Raw genomic sequence first — 19,284 nt, forward strand, 5'->3', positions numbered from 1 at the left:
AGGTCCCCTGCCTTCCTAGGCAGCATTCCTAAGAGTGATCAAGATAGGTGTGGAGTCCCCTGAATGGAGATGTTGGGAATGATTAGAGCCTGCATTCCCAGTAGGGCATAGTTTTTTTCTGTCCTTGTTGGTTTGTCTTATCTGGATATTTTACCCACACATATTTCTGCATGCCTGATTGCGCCCCTCTTCCCCAGAGGCCAGAAGAGATGTCAGAGCCCCTGGAACAGAGTTTTGGGTAGTATGACCTGGAAGGAGAAGACAGGAAAGTTTGGAATCAAGAGGTCTAGCACAAGCTACTTCTTATGTCAAGCAAGTTTATTAAGAAGTACAGCATTGATGGTCAGTGGTGGCATACGCCTTTAATCCCAGGACTCTGGAGGCAGAGGCAGGTGGCTGTCCATGAGTTCCAGGCCAGCTGGTCTACAGAGCAAGTGCCAGAACAGGCTCCAAAGCTGCACAGGGAAACAATGTCTCAACACCCCCACCCCTGAGCCAAAGGGGGAAAAAAAGAAAAAGAAAAAAAAAAAAGAGCATCTTATATACTACTAGCAGGGGAAAATGGGCCACAGCCTTGGATTGACCTGGTTCCCAGCAATCTGGGCACTGGGAATCAAACCCAGGTTCTCTGGAAGAGCAGCCAAGTAGTTCTTAACTACTAAGCTATTTCTCAAACCTTTCATTGCTTTAATATGCCACAGAACTTTACCTCAAGCAAAAGCACTCTGTCCTCCTCAGTGTAATACTTAGACTGGGTTCTCCACCCAGCAGCAGGCAGCTCTGGTACCTTCTGGGAACTTGTTAGATTCCCCAGACCTCAGATGCTGTCAGTGTATGGTCCCCTCTACCCTCCAGAGCACTATAATGTCTGCAGAGGACATGCCCTTCATTCCCCAAAGGTGACAAACAGCCTCACTTAGCATAATGATTAGCATGGACCCTATGGCAACCATTGATGGCTGTTTGACAACTTTTAGCATTCCCACTTTGCAACCACACTTTGTAAGGTGTATGGTGTTTCCGCCCGCCACCGCTGGTCTTGTCCTGCTGCTGCGCCAGCCCCAAATAACACAGAGAGACTCTGTATTTGATACAATGCTGTTGGCCCTGTTACTTGTTTCTTATTGGCTAGCTCTGCCTTATTTATTAACCCATTTCTGCTGATCTATGTTTTTTCACATGGCCTTCTCTTACCGGGCAGGCGGCTGGCGTCCAGCTCTCTCCAGACTCTCCATCTTGACTCCTCCTTACTACTTCCTATTTCCTCCTTGTCTCCTAGTCCCTCCTATCTTCCTTTCCTATTGGCCAACAGTGCTTTATTATTAACCAGTATGAGAAACATATATACATAATGGCATCTCCCATCATCTCCTCTTTTCTGTCTAAATAAAAAGAAGGGTTTTAACCTTAGCATAGCAAAATATATTACATAACAGTTATCAAATAAGAATCACAGTTAACAATATTTAGTCCATTAACATTTATCAAGATTAAAAGAAACTATTCTATCATCTATCCTATATTTGTGAGTCCAAAGTCCTATTTGTAACTTATCTGTAAACCTAACTAAGGAAAACGATAACCATAACTATCTGTCTTCAACTCCTTCAAAGACCACAGAAGGATAATATATAAACTCTAGAAATGACAGAGACAACTCACTGCCTGGTCACCCAAGGTTCTTTTGTAATCTTCCATCTTCAGCCCATAGGCCATAGTGTGTCTAGCAGACTCTTCAGCAACACAGGAAACTTTAAACTGTCTTCTTGTATTGGCAGTTTATCAGTCACTTTTCTCTGTGTCCTGCATACTGTCTCGCAGACTCTTCCATGAAGCAGGAACTCTGTAGCAATGTCCATCTTGAATCAGCAATCACTTTTCTATGGGTCCTGCATGTCCAGTTTATATAGCACAAAGTCAAACAGTCCAGACAAGAGCAGTATCTTGTCCACATGGCTAGTCTTGCCATATTGAAAGCAAACTCCATAACGAGTTTCTTCAATGTCCATCTTCCTTTCTGTTGCAGGTGGTATTGCCAAGAGCAATTATGTCTCACTGTCACGAAAATCCTAAACCATTTTAAATGCCATATTCTGTAGGTCTTTGAAAGGTTTGAAGAATGCCTATCTATCTCAAATACATCTCTGTTTATCTTGAAAACCTAACTAACTTAACTCTAAGCTTTGACTATCATAGGTAATTATCTATAATCTGTACTACATTATACATTACATTTCTAAATGAGCTATATAAACACAATACCTAAACAAGAAGAGAAATATACATATCACAACATTGACCTTAAATTGTATCAGTAAATGAAAATCCATTCCAATACAAAGTATCCATATCTATACCATAATTCCCTTTTTACCTTTAAAAAGAATATTGGTTGTGATCATTAACCATTTATAACCAAGTCCATTTAAATGAAAACAAACATTTATAAACAATATTTGGGAATTTGGGCGTCGTTCTTTCCAAACTACTTCCTGCTGACAGGGGGTGCTGTCATGGGGGATCCTGAGAAGACGCAGAAATCTTGGCTGTAGTCTGCAAGGCTGTTTTGTTCAGCTGTTTTGAATGTTGGATCACCAACAACCCTGTTTCAGGGGGCCTGGCTTGCTCAAACCACATTAGTCTGGAAGGAATCCACAGCTTTTCATTTTCTGTGGAAACAAAAATAGAAATTCTTTTCCCCAGTAACTTGTCCTTAGACTTAAATTTTTGAGTCAAAGCATTTTTAAAATATATAAATTGAATTAATCCAGCAGCATTTCCTTTATCAGTTGTTATTTTCTCAGCAGTCAAACAATGTAGAGACAACACAATAGCATACAGTAACCAGATTCTCTCTGAGCTTTTCATCTTTACGTGGCTTTATTATTACTGTTTATTTTACTTTTATTTTTTTATTTTTTGACATAGGGTTTCACTGTGTAACTCTTATCTGTCCTGGAATTTACTCTGCATACCAGGTTTACTTTGCAAATCACAGAGATCTGCTTGCCTCTGTCTCCTGAGTGCTGGGATTAAAGGCGTGTGCTACAACACCCAGTTCCTCTTTGTCTATTTAAAACCATTTTTTTTTCATGTCTACGTATATTCTAAAACACACTGTAAACCTTTAGAGGTTTTTCTTAATATGAATCTGTCTTTACTGTAAATCTTTATCTTCGTCTGGCCACAAGTCTTTTATCTGGTAAACAACAACATTGCTAAAATGAAAGTCATAGCTGTGTCAGCCGTGGTTATCAAAGATGGTGGCGGGTGCTTTTACCGCCAGCAATGAAAGCTGTGGTCACTGCTCTCGTCAACGCTGCCATCCAGCAGGCATGCTGCCGGCTTGGAGATGTGGTCACTGCCATCACCATCTCTCATATACACCAATAAACTGTTAGCTGTGCGGTTTTTTGCCGTTTATGTTGAGTCAGGAACCTTCCCTTAAAGGAGCCACGCGAATATCTGCTTGTCTCTAGCAAGTCAGAGTCCAACCGAGAAAAATGCTGTTACCAAGAAACCTTGCTTGTCTCTGTTCTTTTGTTTGTAAAACCCTTTTTAAAGCTTTTGTTAAATTTTAAGTGGAAGTTCTTACTAGCCACGTGGGCGCCATTTGTAAGGAGAATGGGTTTTTCTACCCGCCGCCGGCTCTTGTTCTGCCACCAAGCCAGCCCCAAAATAACACACAGAGACTCTGTATTAGATATTATATGTTGGCCAGTTACTAGTTTGTTATCGGCTAGCTCTGTCTTAATTATTAACCCATTTCTGCTGATCTATGTTTTTCTCTTACCGGGGAGCCGGCGGCATACTGCTTTCTTCAGACTCTCCATCTTGACTCCTCCTTACTACTTCCTATTTCCTCCTTGTCTCCTAGTCCCTCCTATCTTCCTTTCCTATTGGCCAACAGTGCTTTATTATTAACCAGTATGAGAAACATATATACATAATGGCATCTCCCATCAACACTTCACCACCGTTTGCTTTCATTTCTAATGACTCTCACAATGTGTTCCCTTGTGCCTTTCCTTTGGGAAGTTTTATGCGGGCATGGAATGATGAAAACATAAAATGGCAGCCTCCTTAACCAAAATAATTCTTTGGGGAAAAAATCCACACTGCTGTGGAACCAGGAATCCCATTGTCCCCTTATAATTACACCAAGAACAAGTTAGAGATTTACTAGACATACCTGATCCCAAGGATGAAATGCCTACAATTCAAATCCAGAGCCTGAGATGGCCATAAGAGCAAGCAAGAGTTCAGTTAGTAAGTATAGAGAAGCCAGAATGGTGCAGTATAATGGAAAAAGTAAGACATCAGGACCTTCCCTTTGGGGAGTGTTTGAAGGGAACAGGCCCATAGAGTAAGACACAAAGGGATGCAATTAGGGAACAGCAGGGCTTATCCCATTGAGGAATGAAAATTGCTCTTAAGTTGTATTATAGTGTCTGATCCCTGGAAGAAGTCCTTTTCCCCAAGGTCAGGCATTTGGAAACTGAGGAAAGTTGCAGCTTGCAAGAGGAACTGCCCTTCATTAACATATGACTGGTGGCAGATTCCTCAGCTCCTGACCTCAAAGCCACACCCAGCTCACATTTAATCCTATGTGCAACTCTAGTGTATAAAAGGTGTATTATTTTTCTAATAAATGCTGCTGGAAGCCATCTGGATTTGGGAAGACACATAGGTTGAAAGTGACTAAAAAGAGAGTGTTATAATACCAGGAGGCATTAATCCCAATGTTGAGAATAAAGCAACGACCACTACCACAACTGAGGCAAGACTGAAGTTCCTTGGCTTTCCTATATCGAAGCAAACCAGGACATTAAGGAACATTAAATTCAAATTTAAAATCTCTCTTCCTCCCTCCCTTCCTCCCTCCCTCCCTCCCTCTCTCTCTCTCTCTCTCTCTCTCTCTCTCTCTAAACCGGGCGGGCCTCGAACTCACAGAGATCCACCTGCCTCTGCCTCCCTAGTGATGCCTGGCTCATCATAGGGTTCATAACTATTTCTAGCTACTCCAAGACCTCCCAACCCCAATGATTGACGGATGACAGCTGATTCCAAACATTGAGAGAGCCACACGGGAAGGTGATGGTTAAGGGACCACCTAGAAGAGAGCTGACCATTGGATAGTGGAGTCTCAAAAGTGGTTTAGGAAATCGTGTGGTGGCAAGTGCTTTTGAGCCCAGGACCTGGAAGGTGGGAACAGGTGAATCTCAACTCAGGCTACTTAGGGAGAGACCCTGTCTTAAAAAAGACAAACCAACCAATGAAAAACCAGGAATGTTTTATGTGTCAGACAGCATGGGGTGCTTAAGTGAGGGAGCACTGGGTTCATTTCCATCCAAAACCCAAACACAAGAAACCAAAACAAAAAGTGGCAAAAACTTAAAACATTACATAGGTGTTCTAAGAAACGTAAAGGCGAATGCATTGCAACTGCAGTTGAAGACGATTTCTGGAGTTTGAGTTTGCAAACATGAACTCTGAAAGCCTTACTGTCCTCTGAAAGCCTTGCATTTGCTTGCGTTTCTATTAAAGACAGTATGACAACGAATGCGTCCTTCAGCAGAAGGGACAAATAAAAGACAAAAGGAAGAAGGAAAGGAGGCTTGGAGTCAGGAGCTGGACCGCTGGCATCCCCCAGCCCCGCCCAGCTAGGAAACCATGGGGGGGGGGAAGAGCCGGAGGCACGCGGAGGTACTTCCGGTGCGAGCGCGCGCTACTTCCCGGCTGGTCTTGCGTCCAGCCGCCATTCCCGAGGCCGTGCGGCCTCCCTCCCGGCTTTTCCTGGGGGCGTTTCCTCTTCTTCACTTCGGGACACATCGCAGGAGGGTGAGGAGCTGGCGGGCGCCTTGGTGCGGACTGCGGAGGGCGGGCCGGCGGGCGCCTCGGTGAGAGCGGGCGGGCGCATCGGTGCGCTCGGCGCGGCCTGGAGGCCGGAGCGCACAGTGGGCTCCTCTGCTCGCCGCCTCGGTGGCCGGGGTGGGAGGGCTCAGAGTCGGTCTCGAATTTACTGTGGGGCTACTCTCCAGAGTCCCCAAGGATCGGTGATCGTCAGCAGAAGCCACACCCCCGACGTGGACCACGGACCGGTTAGTCTTGTCCGGGGAACCCAGCCCCGTGTTTCCGAGGGAGGGCACTTGCTATGGGGTCTAAACTGGTACCAGTCTAGCGTTGCCTCCCTTTTGAACTTGAAGTTGCTCGGTGTCCAGCGGTTCTGCCCCCCTCGGCAAACAGATGGTGCTTGTCAGGAACATAAGGAACTCTGGGAGCAGTTAAATTACTCTAAGGACCTCAATGGTGCACAGGTGGTGCGCAGCGCGCTCTGCAACATCAAGAGTGGCCTCTCCTGCAAACGGTGGACGTTCTAAGTTTAGGCTGGGCTTGCGGCTCGCTGGTTGAGCCTTTGCTTAGCAAGAGTGAGGCCTTGGGTTCCATCCCAGCATGAGGGAACAAAAAGTATCAGTCGTTACAAACTACCCCACCAATTAACGCAAATTGTTAATAGAATCAGAAAAATAAGTAGAAGCGTGGGGAGTTCTTTGCGCTTTCTGTTCAGTTTTTCTTTAAACACAAAGCCAGTTAAAAAATTTATAGCCTTTAAAAAAAAGCACTTCATAAAGAAACAGTGTTACACAGTATGTGTACAAACTAATAAAATCAATGTCTTGATTTGTTTTCTGTTGCTATGGTCAAAAATAATTTGGGGGAGGGAAGAGTTTGTTTCATCTGATAGTCCATTGTTGAGGGAATTGAGAGCAGGGACTCAAGCAGAAAACACGGAGTGAAGCTGCTTACTGGCTTGCTCCCAGCCTCACAGTTCAGCTCTCTGAACCAGCAAAGGTCTACTACATGTTTAGGGATGGTACTTACCATATCTATTGGAAATCAAGAATGCCCCACATTTTCTTGGCTATAAACCAGTCCGATAGACACAGTCCTTCAGTTGAGGCTCCCTTTCCCCAGGATGCCAATTTGACAGCCAGTCAGTTTACACGTGTTCTGTGTTGAGTTTTTAATATCAAAATTTATTACTAAAGATTTATTTATTTAAGAATACAAGTGCTTTATTGACTTTATGCCAGAAGGGGGCATCATGTGGTTGCTGGAAATTGAACTCAGGACCTCTGGAAGAGCAGCCAGTGTTCTTAACCTCTGAGCCTACTCTCCAGCCCCCAAAGTGTTCTTTTGTTTTGTTTTGTTCTGTTTTTCGAGACAGGATTTCTCTGTATTGCTTTGGAGGCTGTCCTGGAACTAGGTCTGTAGACAGAGATCTACCTGCCTCTTCCTCCCACGAGTGGTGAGACTAAAGGTGTGTGTCACTAACATCCGGCTCCATAATGTATTTTTAGAAGAAGATCCATAAGGCTTCACACCTTTAATCCCAGGTGCACACCTTTAATCCCAGCACTCGGGAAGCAGATTCAGATGGATCTCTTGAGTTCAAAGCCAGCCTGGTCTATATAGTGAGTTTCAGGACAGCCAGAGCTATGCAGAAAGACCTTATCTTAAAAAAAAAAAAAAAACTATCAAATAGTATTAGGTTTCAAGGAAGAAAATGTGTGGGGGTAGGTGTGTGACAGATACCCTACAGTGTACCACTGTATAGAAGACTACTATGTGGTCAGCTGACCACACCAGTGGTTAGAGCTCATACTTTAGTGAATTATTTTTAGTTAGTGTTGGGAGTGTTGGAATCTAGCCTCAAGTTTGTGGGCATTGTTAACAAAGATTCGTTATCAGGTTATTATGGAGTTGAGTTGGTGGGGAGGATCTGTAAGGAGTTGGGGGAAGGCAAATCATGATCAGAATATATTGTATGCAAACAATTTTTTTTTCATTTAAAAAGCCTTAAGAATGCTAACAAAATTTTAAAAGGTAGAGTTACTTTCTCAGTGTTTTTCTCTGTTGTAAAATGAAAAGATTGGACCCAAGTCCTGTAGGCCATTTTCGAACTGTATTGATTGCGAATTTCTCATTGTACTACTACTTGACAGAATACCTTGTTCCAATTCATGATAAAGCATTTTTATAAAACTGTTTTCTGGGGCTGGAGAGCTGGTTCAGGGGTGAAGAAAACTTGTTCTTGCAAAGAACCCAGGTTTGATTCTCATCACCCACAGGGTAGCTCACAACTGTCTGTAGCCCTAGTTCTGATGCACTCTTCTCTTGGTACCAGGCACACATGCAGTGCACAGACATAAATGTGAGCAAAATACTCAGATACATAAATTTTTTTAAAAAGTAAAACTTTTCTGAGCCGGGCTTTGGTCCGCCGCGCCAGCCCCAATTAACACACTGAGACTCTGTATTTGATATAATTCTGTTGGCCCATTACTAGTTTCTTATCGGCTAGCTCTGTCTTAATTATTAACCCATTTCTGTTAATCTAGTATTTCCACGTGGTCCTCTTATCGGGGAGCCGGCGGCATTCTGTTTTCTCCAGGCTCTCCATCTTCACTCCTCCTTTCTACTTCCTCTTTCCTTCTTGTCTCCTAGTCCCTCCTATCTTCCTTTTCTATTGGCCAACAGTGCTTTATTCATTAACCAGTATGAGAAACATATACAGAATGACATCTCCCATCATCTCCTCTTTTCTGTCTAAAATAAAGAGAAGGGTCTTAACCTTAACATAGCAAAATATATAACATAACAGTTATCAAATAAGAATCACAATTAACAATATTTAGCCCATTAACATTTAGTAAGATTTAAGAAAACATTTCATCATCTAACCTATCTTTGTGTGTCTAAAGTCTATTTAACTTATCTTTAATCCTAATTAAGAAAAACTGTAACCATAACTGTCTGTCTTCAACTCCTTCAAAGACCACAGAAAGATAATATATAAACTCAAGAAGTGACAGAGACAACTCACTGCCTGGTAAGTCACCAGAAGTTCTGTAATCTTCCATCTTCAGCCCATAGGCCATAGTATGTCTGCCAGCCTCTTCAGCAAAGCAGGAAAGTTTAAACTGTCTTTCTGTATTGGCAGTTTGTCAGTCACTTTTCTGTGTGTCCTGCAGACTGTCTGGCAGACTCTTCCATGAAGCAGGAACTCTGTAGCAATGTCCATCTTGAATCAGCAGTCACTTTTTTGTGGGTCCTGCATGTCCAGTTGATACAGCATAAAGTCAAACAGTCCAGACAAGAGCAGTATCTTGTCCAAATGGCTAGTCTTGCAAACTCCATACGTGTTTCTTCAATGTCCATCTTCCTTTCTGACATAGGTGGTGTTGCCAGGATCATTTATGTCTCACTGTCAAGAAAAACCCTAAACCATTTTAAATGCCATATTCTGTAGGTCTTTGAAAGGTTTGAAGAATTCCTATCCATCTCAAATACATCTCTGTATCTTGAAAACCTAACTAACTTATCTCTAAGCTTTGACTATTATAGGTAATTATCTATAATCTATACTAAATTATACATTACATTCCTAAATGAGCTATATAAACACAATACCTAAACAAGAGAAATATAGATATCACAAAATGGACCTTAAATTGTATCAATAAATGAAAATCCATTCCAAAACAAAGTATTCATATCTATACCATAATCCCCTTTTTACCTTTAAAAAGAGATTGGTTGTGATCATTAACCATTTATAACCAAGTCCATTTAAATGAAAACAAACATAAACAATATTTGGGAATAGTATTCATATCTATACCATAATCCCCTTTTTACCTTTAAAAAGAGATTGGTTGTGATCATTAACCATTTATAACCAAGTCCATTTAAATGAAAACAAACAAACAATATTTGGGAATTTGGGCGTTGTTCTTTCCTGCTGGTAAGGGGAGCTGTCATGGGGATCCTAAGCAGATGCAGCAATCCTGGCTGTAGTCTGCAAGGCTGCCTGTTCAAGCTGTTTTGAATGTTGGATCACCAGGAACTCTGTTTCAGGGGGTCTGGCTTGCTCAAACCACATTAGTCTGGAAGGAATCCACAGCTTTTCATTTTCTGTGGAAACAAAAATAGAAATCCTTTTCCTCAGTAACTTGTCCTTAGACTTAAATTTTGAAGTCAAAGCATTTTTAAAATATATAAATTGAATTAATCCAGCAGCATTTCCTTTAACAGTTGTTGTTTCCTCAGCAGTCAAACAATACAAAGACAATATAATACCATACTGTATACAAATTCTCTCCAGAATTTGTGGCTTTTCTATTTTTTGAGACAGGGTTTCTCTGTGTGTCTCTTATCTGTCCTGGAATTTACTCTGCATACAAGGTTTACTTTGAAATCACAAGATTTGCTTGCCTCTGTCTCTCAAGTGCTGGGATTAAAGGCATGTGCTGCCACACCCAGCTGTTCTCTGTCTTTTTAAAACCATTTTTTTAAAATTCTCTCCCAAGCCTACGTATTTTTTAAAACACACTGTAAACCTTTAGAGGTTTTTCTTAATATGAATCGGCCTGGTTTACAGAGCGAGTTCCAAGACAGGTTCCAAAATACAGAGAAACCCTGTCTCGGAAAACCAAAAATAAGTAAATAAATAAATAAAACTTTTCTGTATTATTTGTAAATTCTCCTTAGTGACATTACATGTCTGTGTTCACAAGTGATTATTTTTTAATGCTGCTTGCCAACATGCTATGTTTGCAATTTGCTAGGCTTCTCCCCCCCCCCCCATTCTTTCCATTGCTAATGCTAGGCAAGTGCTGTTCCATTAAGCCACACCCCTGCCCCCATTAGATATTCCTACAAGTATTCTTGTCTGCTGTGAGGTGGTGGTACTTGCTTTTAATTCCAGCACTTGGGGATGGGGGGCCAAAGGCAGGCGAATCTCCCCGAATTTCAGACCAGCCTGGTGTACCGAGTGAGTTCTAGGACAGCCAGGGCTGCACAGAAAAACCCTGTCTTAGAGGGGAAATGCTTATCCAGAGCTGGAGACTGGAGATGCACCTTAGGTTTGTGCAATTGATACATGGATTACAAAGCTTGATTGTGCTGGCTTTTCTTTGTTTGATCATGGTATCTAAGGATATCTTGTCTTTTGTCAGGTTCTGATTATTTGCCTGATGTTGATTGAATAGGACCTTTAATGTTAGTCTTACATGTTTCCTCAGCTGTGTATTGGAGTTACTGATGCTTTTTAATTTTTGAGACAGGGTCTCTGTGTATCCTGGATGTGAAACAATTTATAGCTGAGGGTGACCTTCAAGCTCTTGATTTTTGAAATGGGCACACAGGTATTCCCTACTTTTAAAGTCTGTGAAGTTCCCAGTCTTCATGAGACAATATTATAACTGTGAGCACACACTGACAGGTACATGGAAGGGTTACAGGGGTAAACAAATGGATGGCTTGTCCTGGCTCTAGAGAGCTGTGGCTAGGTGTGCAATCAAGCTGAGATGACAGGTGGTGAAGGGTTTGTGGGAAATGGGCATCTGACTGGAAGTGAAGAGAAACTGAGAGGAAGTGGGAATGTGCCTTGCTTTAAGGTGACCAGTCTAAAGGATGAATGGATTTGCCTATTGGGTAAGGCAACAAGATGGACAGTAAAGGAGAAAAAATGCCTTGGGGAAGACTGCAAGTTTGAAGAGTCAGGGAATTAATTACATGTGAATAGCACTTGAGAACTGGCAGGAATTAGACTAAAGAAGACATGTGCCATGTTTAGAGTTATACTGTGTCTAGGAGACTCAAGAAGTTGTGAGCAGGCAGTTTACACTAATTGGGCTTTGGAGTTTGGGAGATGAAGAGGTGCTTGGCAGGTGGGTTGAGAAGAGGAGGGGTGGGGCTACAGAATGAAAGTGGTGATAGGGGAGGGGTGGTGGATGTGCTAGAGCTCACCAGGAGTGTATTGATTGGCAGTGTGTCTGCCTGGCCAAATTGTGCTTGCCTTTTCACAGAGCCCTTTTGCTTTGTGTTCTTGGTCCTCTTGAATGTCAGTGATGGTTGGGATGTACAGAATATCTGTGTGTGTCTTTTTTGGGCTTTTTTGTTTACCAAGACAAGGTTTCTCTGTATTACAGTCCTGGCTGTCCTGGAACTCTTATAGACCAGTCTACTCTCTGTACTCATTGTACTAGCAATCTGAATGCTTGTCAAAAATGTGAAATTACATAAGCTGCGAATTAATGGGGGAGTGACAACATGGACAGATTGGAATGGGGAGGATTATGTAAATACATTACATATCTATGAAATTGTAAAAATGAAAAATAGCAAACCAAAGGATATAAGTGTTTAAAAAGAAGAATGAAACAATTGAAATTAGAAAAAACATACTAAATGACTAAAAAATAAGGTAAGAAAACATAACTTAAGCCAGATGTGGTGAAGCATGTTTGTAAATCTAGCAGGTGGATCTAGGCAGGTGGATCAAGAACTTAAGGCCAGCTGGGGTGTGGTGGCAGGCAGTGACAGCTGCGCACAATTTTAATCCCTGCAGAGACCGAGACCGGTTGATGTCTGTCAGTTCAAGGCCAGGCTGGTCTACAATGCAAGTTCCAGGATAGCCAGGTCTACACAGAGAATCCTTATCTCGAAAAACCAAAAAGAAAGACATAGTAAAGTTGATGTGGTTTACTCCTGTAATCCCAGTACTCATGAGATTGAGGTAGAAGGTTTGTCTTGTTTTCAGGTGGTTAATCAGTGCAAACTAGCCCTGCTTAAAAAAAAAAAAAAAAAAAGGAAGTAAGCAAACTCAAAGAAGGAAAACATTAAGTAAGCATCAGTGTGATATACTAGTTGCCACCTATTATAGGAAGGACAATTAACTTTATTCAGTTTTGAGGAGTTGGGGGATTCTTTCTCATCTGTACTCTTGCATATGGTTATGTTTAACCAAGTACTTTGAGCCATGTAATCTACTAGAAATATTCTCTACAGAAATAGTCCAAATACAAAGACTAGAAGGGAATTCTATGCTTACTCGCTATATAAAAATGTCCTAGATAGGCTCTTAAAGAGGTTAGACACAAATAGTGTAGTATGATCCAGGTGTGTCACATGCTGTGTCCCTGAACATTTCCTTAGTAGCACTAGCTGCAGTGAAAACACTGGCTTAAAATTCCAGCCTCCATAGCGTTCCCTGTGTGACCATTGCTGGAATGCTCTGAAGAGCACTGTAAGGTCTTGCTCAGAGGCCTTTGCAATAGCTGCTCTGTTTTTACTTTAAGGTTGGAGAAAATCTTACAAAAATTGATAGAAAGTCCAGCCAGGATCAGGTTAAAACAGCCTTTCCATAGTTAGATTTAACTAATTTCCTAGAAAGGATCTAAAGTTTCTTCCTGGATTTAAGATGTGTATCATTACCTCTGTGTGATGACAGCTGGTAGATTCAGGGTTTTAGGATCTAAGTGTAAAGCTGCAGAAAGTTCATTCTTGAGAAACTGCAAGAGTTGTAACCCCTGACTAGAAGTCCAGTCGGTTGGGTTTCTTTGGATATGGAGTTTCTTGGCCTGTAGATGAGAATACTCCTTGGGTGATGGTGTTAGGGGGATATTGTGAGATGATCTATAGAAAATAAAACCCAGAGAGTAAGAATCAGTCTCCTGCGGAGCCGTTCTGTGCAGTAGCCTCTGCCTTCTGGACTTGAAGCTGTGCAGAGAATGCTTACTCGGCACAGTGTCCCTGAAATAACCTCTCTCTCTGTTGCAGCAGGGTGGAAAGCCGTTAAGGCACAGCAGTTTGCATTAGCAGAAGATGGAAGTGTTTCCTGAAGTGCATAAGCCATCCCTGAGGCTGGAGTGTGAGCACTGTGGTTTCAGAGGCACTGACTATGAGAATGTGCAGGTGCACATGGGTTCTACCCACCCTGAGTCATGTGATGCCATGGACGCTGCAGGGCTGGGCAGGTTGATATTCTACCAGAAGAGTGCCAAGCTCTTCCACTGCCATAAGTGCTTCTTTACAAGCAAGATCTTTTCCAACGTGTACCACCACATCACAGCCAAGCACGCAGCCTCGGCCTCTGACAAGTGCTCAGATAAGCCAAAGGACCAGCTGAGCAAAGAGACTGAACCCCAGAGCACAGCGTTCGACCCAGCAGAAGCGAGGCCCACTCCTGCCCTCCCCGTAGAAACACAGAAAACTGGTCCAAGTGTGTCTCCAGAGCCACACAAATCTGTTCCTCCTGCCCTGGAGCCTCAGGATCCTGGCCCCATTTCTTCTGAGCCACAGGCCCCTTGTTTCCCTGCTGAGACCTCAAAAACTGCTTCTGTCTCTTCCCCTGAATGCCTAGACACAGCCAGTGTGGTTTCTGAGCTGCAGAAGCCTGCTCCTGCTTCTCCTGAGTCTTTCAAGTCTGCTCTTGTTAGCTCCAAACCCCAGAAGCACTCTCCCTTTGCAGATACAGGGGCTCCCCCTTGTGCCTTGTCTCCAGAGTCACCAGTTCTGGCCACATCTCCTGAGCCTTGGGGGCCGTCCCTAACCGCATCCCCTGAATCTCGGAAGCCAGTGAGGACTGCCTCCCCTGAGCCAAGGAAGCCATCTCCATCGGAGTCTTCTGAGGTTTGGAAGCCATTCCCTGCCATCACTTCAGAGCCACGGAGACCAGCCCCAGCAGTATCACCAGGTTCATGGAAGCCAGGGCCGCCTGGTTCTCCTCGACCTTGGAAGTCCAGTCCTTCATCAACATCGGGACCTTGGAAGTCATCTAAACCCGCTTCATCTATGTCCCCTGGACCTTGGAAGCCAATACCTTCTGTATCGCCTGGACCTTGGAAGCCAGCTCCACCTGTGTCTGCCGCACCCTGGAAGTCTTCCGTCTCATCTGGTTCCTGGAAGACACCCCCCACATCTCCAGAGTCATGGAAGTCTGGTCCTCCTGAGCTACGAAAGACACCTCTCACTTTGTCACCTGAGCTTCGCAGACCAGCCCCACCTCTCTCTCCTGAGATCCGAAGTCCAGCAGGATCTCCAGAGCTTAGGAAACCTTCTCCTGACCAGAGGAAAAGCTCTCCTGCTTCACTTGATTTCTCTGAGTCCCAGAAAACTTGTCATGGTTCTCCTGACCACTGGAAGTCCTTCATCACAGACTCTCAGAAGTCTGGCAGCTTCCCCGAGACACGGAAGCATGCTTCTCCTGGCTCCACTGAGCCCCCAAAGGCAGCCTCAGACGTATGGAAGCCTGTCCTCTCTATTGATGCTGAGCCTCGGAAGTCCACACTGTTTCCGGATTCCCCCAAAACAGTCCTTCCTGCTTCTCCCGAGACACGGAAACGTTCGCTTTTCCCAGAGTCCCGGAAGCATGTGCTTTTCCCTGAGCTCCCCAAACCTGCTGTGTTCTCAGATGCTCAGAAGGCCTCTGAGTTGAGTGAGGAGCTGCAACTGGAAGCTGGAGATGATGGGAAATGTGATAGTCTGGCCCAGGAAGGGCTTCTGGCTACACCCAAGAAACTGTTAGAGGATGCTTTATTTCCTTCTTCCAAGAAGCTCAAGAAAGACAGCCAGGAGAACTCAGATACTGAGCTCAGTAGCAGTGAGTACATCAGAACCGATTTAGACACCATAGACATCAAGGGCCAGGAGTCAAGCAGTGACCAAGAACAGGTGGATGTAGAATCTATTGATTTTGGCAAAGAAAACAAAATGGAGATGAGTAGTCCAGAGCAGTCTAAAAATGTGCTCCAGTTCACCGAAGAGAAGGAGGCGTTCATTTCTGAGGAGGAGATTGCAAAATACATGAAGCGTGGAAAAGGGAAATACTATTGCAAAATTTGTTGCTGTCGTGCCATGAAAAAAGGTGCTGTTTTGCATCACTTAGTTAATAAGCACAATGTCCATAGCCCATACAAGTGCACAATTTGTGGGAAAGCATTTCTTTTGGAGTCACTACTTAAAAATCATGTAGCAGCCCATGGGCAAAGTTTACTTAAATGTCCACGCTGTAATTTTGAATCAAATTTCCCAAGAGGCTTTAAGAAACATTTAACTCATTGTCAAAGTCGGCATAATGAAGAGGCAAATAAGAAGCTGATGGAAGCCCTTGAGTCACCATTGGAGGGGCCACAGATGTGACTTTGAAACAAAATACCTGCTCTACTATGTTGGTTGCTAAACCCAAGCTTGTTGAATAGCCTAGTAGATGCTGTGTACATGTAGTGTACCCTGTTCGTCTTAATACCATCATAAAGAATAAGCACTTGGTTTTTTTTTCATATCATCTCCTGTTTATGTGGCTGTATGTTTAATAAGTCAATACATTACTGCTATGTATTCCAGGTGGATATAGTTCATTATCCTTAAGTTCATTTTAGTCATAATGCAAGGAATTTGAGGAGATAGGCAGTTCATTTAGTAAACAAGTTTAAACCTAATTAAACCTTTCTCCTCTCTCTGTGTAATTGATTTCAGATCATAAAAATTATTAGGTAGAGGGCTCAGTGGTAGAGCACTTGCCTAGCATGTTTTGCATACTAGCTGTTCCACAGATCAATCTCCAGTACCTTTAAAAAAAAAGATTGTTTGAGAATTGAGCATGAAAAATAAATCTGGGAAAAATTTTGTTAATCTTATAAGTACTTTTGAATCATGTTTCATATCCTCTTCATGTAAAATCAGTGTAAGAATCTTTAATACTTTTCTTGGTGTTGTGGAGCTGGAGTCTTGGGGGTCACTGGTTTTTTGCTGACAGGATGATTGAGTAGTACCTAAGCAGTTTGCTATTTTCTGCAGACTGACAAGACCATGTGATTAAAATCACACTTAGCTGTAGTTATTTCCAGTGTGTCTTCCTTATGTCCCTGCCAGCTCATGTTAACAGATGATCCATAATTGCCAAATGAGTTAGAGTTTGTACTCCTACTCCTGGGCCTTCCATGCTCCCTGCTGGGACTCAAGACCTGGGTGATGAGTAGGAGTTGAAGTCTTCCGGACTCACCGTTGAAAATGAATGAACAGATAGTGAGGAAGTGCACACTAGTCTCAGTTACATGGGAGCCAGAGGTGGGACCATGTGGGCCCAGCCTGGCAGCATAGTGAACCCCTGTCTGAAAAGGCATTCCTTAGAAACATTTTGATTTTGTTTCACATAGTTTTGTCATTGTAAATACCTTCTTTCTCTTCATGGATGATTATTCTAACATATTTTGTTAAATGTTTATCAACCAAATTAAAAGGCTTTCATGTTAATATCTTCATGTGTACTTTCTTTTAATAATTGCATTATAGTCAGACTTCTGTCATTGTGACAGATCCCTAAGGAAGATGGTTTGGGAAAGGCTTGTTTTGGCTCATGGGTTGGGAGGTTTCAATGGTTCTTAGGCTCATGATGTGTAGGAAGGCCGTGTGTGGCAGAGGAACACTGCTCACCTCATGGCATTCAGGAGATAGAGGAGGAGTGGAGAAGTGCCAGAGCCAAGGTACATCCCTCAAAAACATCCTCAATGCCGAACCTTCCTCCAAGTGTGCCGCCACTTCCCAATAGTAGACTCGGGGGGTTGAAACCATTAGCCAGAACAGCCTCATGACCCACTCCTGAAAATGTCTTCACTAATGCCATGAGCGTCTCTATCCACCCAACTCAGCCAGATTAACCACAGGAATTTCCATCTAACTGCGATGCTAGGATGCTAATTTCTTGTGTTGACCGACAGAAACATCTGAGCTATGTTTTCCCTGAGTTCTGTAAGTTAGGAGCCACTGTGAGCACTGTTGGAAGTCTCTCGTGCACATGAGTGTACTAAAATGTGCACTAAAGGCTGTTTGATTTCAGTGGTTGCCAGTCTCACCTGCCTCATCTTAACTCGAGTGGGCTGGTGGTGGTTGTCTACTGCTTGAATGGACACAGTAAGACTTAGCTCATTGGGTTCCAAGTCTTTAGTCCTGTTTTTTGTTTGTTTGTTTTTAAGCCAGGGTTTCTCCATGTCTGTCACAACCCCTGTTGTGTTTTTGCTCTTTTGACTATTTGAGTGGTTCACCACCCAGCTCCCAGATGAATCACACACAAAGGCTTATTCTTAATTTTGAGTGCCCAGCCTTAACTTGGCTTGTTTCTAGCTAGCTTTTCTTAGATTAACCTGCCTGCCTTTTCCCTCTAGGCTTTTATCTTCTGTGTTGCTTACTTTCCTTTTTACTCCATGGCTGGCTGAGTGACCGGCCCCTGCTGTCCTCCTCTCCCTGTTTCTTGCTTTTTCTCCTCGTCTCTCCTATTTATTCTGTCTGCCAGCCCCGCCTATCCTTGCTCCTGTCTCGCTATTGACAGTTCAGCTCTTTGTTAGGGCCATCAGGTGTTTTAGACAGGCAAAGAATCACAGCATCACTGAGTTAAATGCAGCATAAACAAAAGTCACACACCTTAAAATAATATTCTACCACAGATGTATATTAGGTATTTACAATTCTTAACAGCAACATTACAGTTTAGGAAGTCAATGAAATAATTTTATGGTTTGGAGTCATCACAATATGTGGGACTATATTAAAGGGATTTTGCATTAGGAAGGTGAGAACCACCTTAATCTTTTTGGGGGGTGGTCAGGATTTGAACTCAGCTCCTTGCATCTGTATGCTTGTATAACAAGCATTCTTGCCTGGAACCACCTTAAATTAATGCTTGCTTATTTTTTATTTCATTTGCATGTATGTATGAGGGCATTGGCTCCCCTGGAACTGGAGTTACAGACAGTTGTGAGCTGCTATGTGGGTGCTGGGAATTGAACCCAGGTCTTCTGGAAGAGCTGTCAGTGCTCTTAACCACTAGGCCATCTCTCCAGCCCAAGAAACACCTTAAATTTAAACCATTGATTTTGCCTCACACACTCTGGTTTTAAGAACTACTTACCGTGAATTAATGAAATGACTTTGCATCCTGTACAACAACTTATTTTTTAAAGATTGATGTATTTGTTTAATGTGCCCTGATGTTTTTCCTGTATATACTTTATGTGAGGGTGTGGGATTCCCTGGAACTGGAGTTACAGAAGGTTATGAGCTGCCAAGTGGGTTCTGGAAATTGAACCTGGGTCCTTTGGAAGAGCAGCCAGTGCTCTTAACCACCGAGTCATCTCTCCAGCCTCACAATAGCCTCTTAATAATACGACCAATTTAATGTATTTTTATTTTCTTCCTCTGTAAGACTATTTCTAATGAGTTTTCAACTCAGTGTTTCCATGTAATCTATCAGGAGTAAACAGTGTCATCTTATTCCACAACATCCACGTCTATGATGTGGGTTCTTTATCTTGGATAACTGAAAAAGCATCCCAACAAGTCCTATGTGATTCTTTGGAGTGTCTTCCTACTGCCTCCCTGGTCTACCACTGGTCTTCCACTGCTTAGACTGTTTGTAATTGCTGATGTGCCCTCAAGTTCCAA

General features: G+C 43.0%; 1 protein-coding gene across 1 annotated transcript; it reads left to right on the plus strand.

Annotated features, from left to right (window-relative positions):
* The first annotated feature begins 5,696 nt into the window (after positions 1 to 5,696).
* On the plus strand, positions 5,697 to 17,104 carry Champ1 (chromosome alignment maintaining phosphoprotein 1). The gene is made up of 2 exons (XM_051182058.1): positions 5,697 to 5,841; positions 13,630 to 17,104. Exon 2 carries the CDS (start codon positions 13,672 to 13,674, stop codon positions 15,985 to 15,987), a length of 2,316 nt encoding a protein of 771 aa, XP_051038015.1. The 5' UTR covers positions 5,697 to 5,841; positions 13,630 to 13,671; the 3' UTR covers positions 15,988 to 17,104.
* The last annotated feature ends 2,180 nt before the right edge of the window (positions 17,105 to 19,284 follow it).

This window comes from Phodopus roborovskii, unplaced genomic scaffold, assembly GCF_943737965.1.
Source record: "Phodopus roborovskii unplaced genomic scaffold, PHOROB, whole genome shotgun sequence".
Classification (NCBI taxonomy): Eukaryota; Metazoa; Chordata; class Mammalia; order Rodentia; family Cricetidae; genus Phodopus; species Phodopus roborovskii.

Coding starts and splice junctions, on each gene's coding strand:
- Champ1 (XM_051182058.1), top strand. CDS start 13,672: ATGGAAGTGTTTCCTGAAGTGCATAAGCCATCCCTGAGGCTGGAGTGT.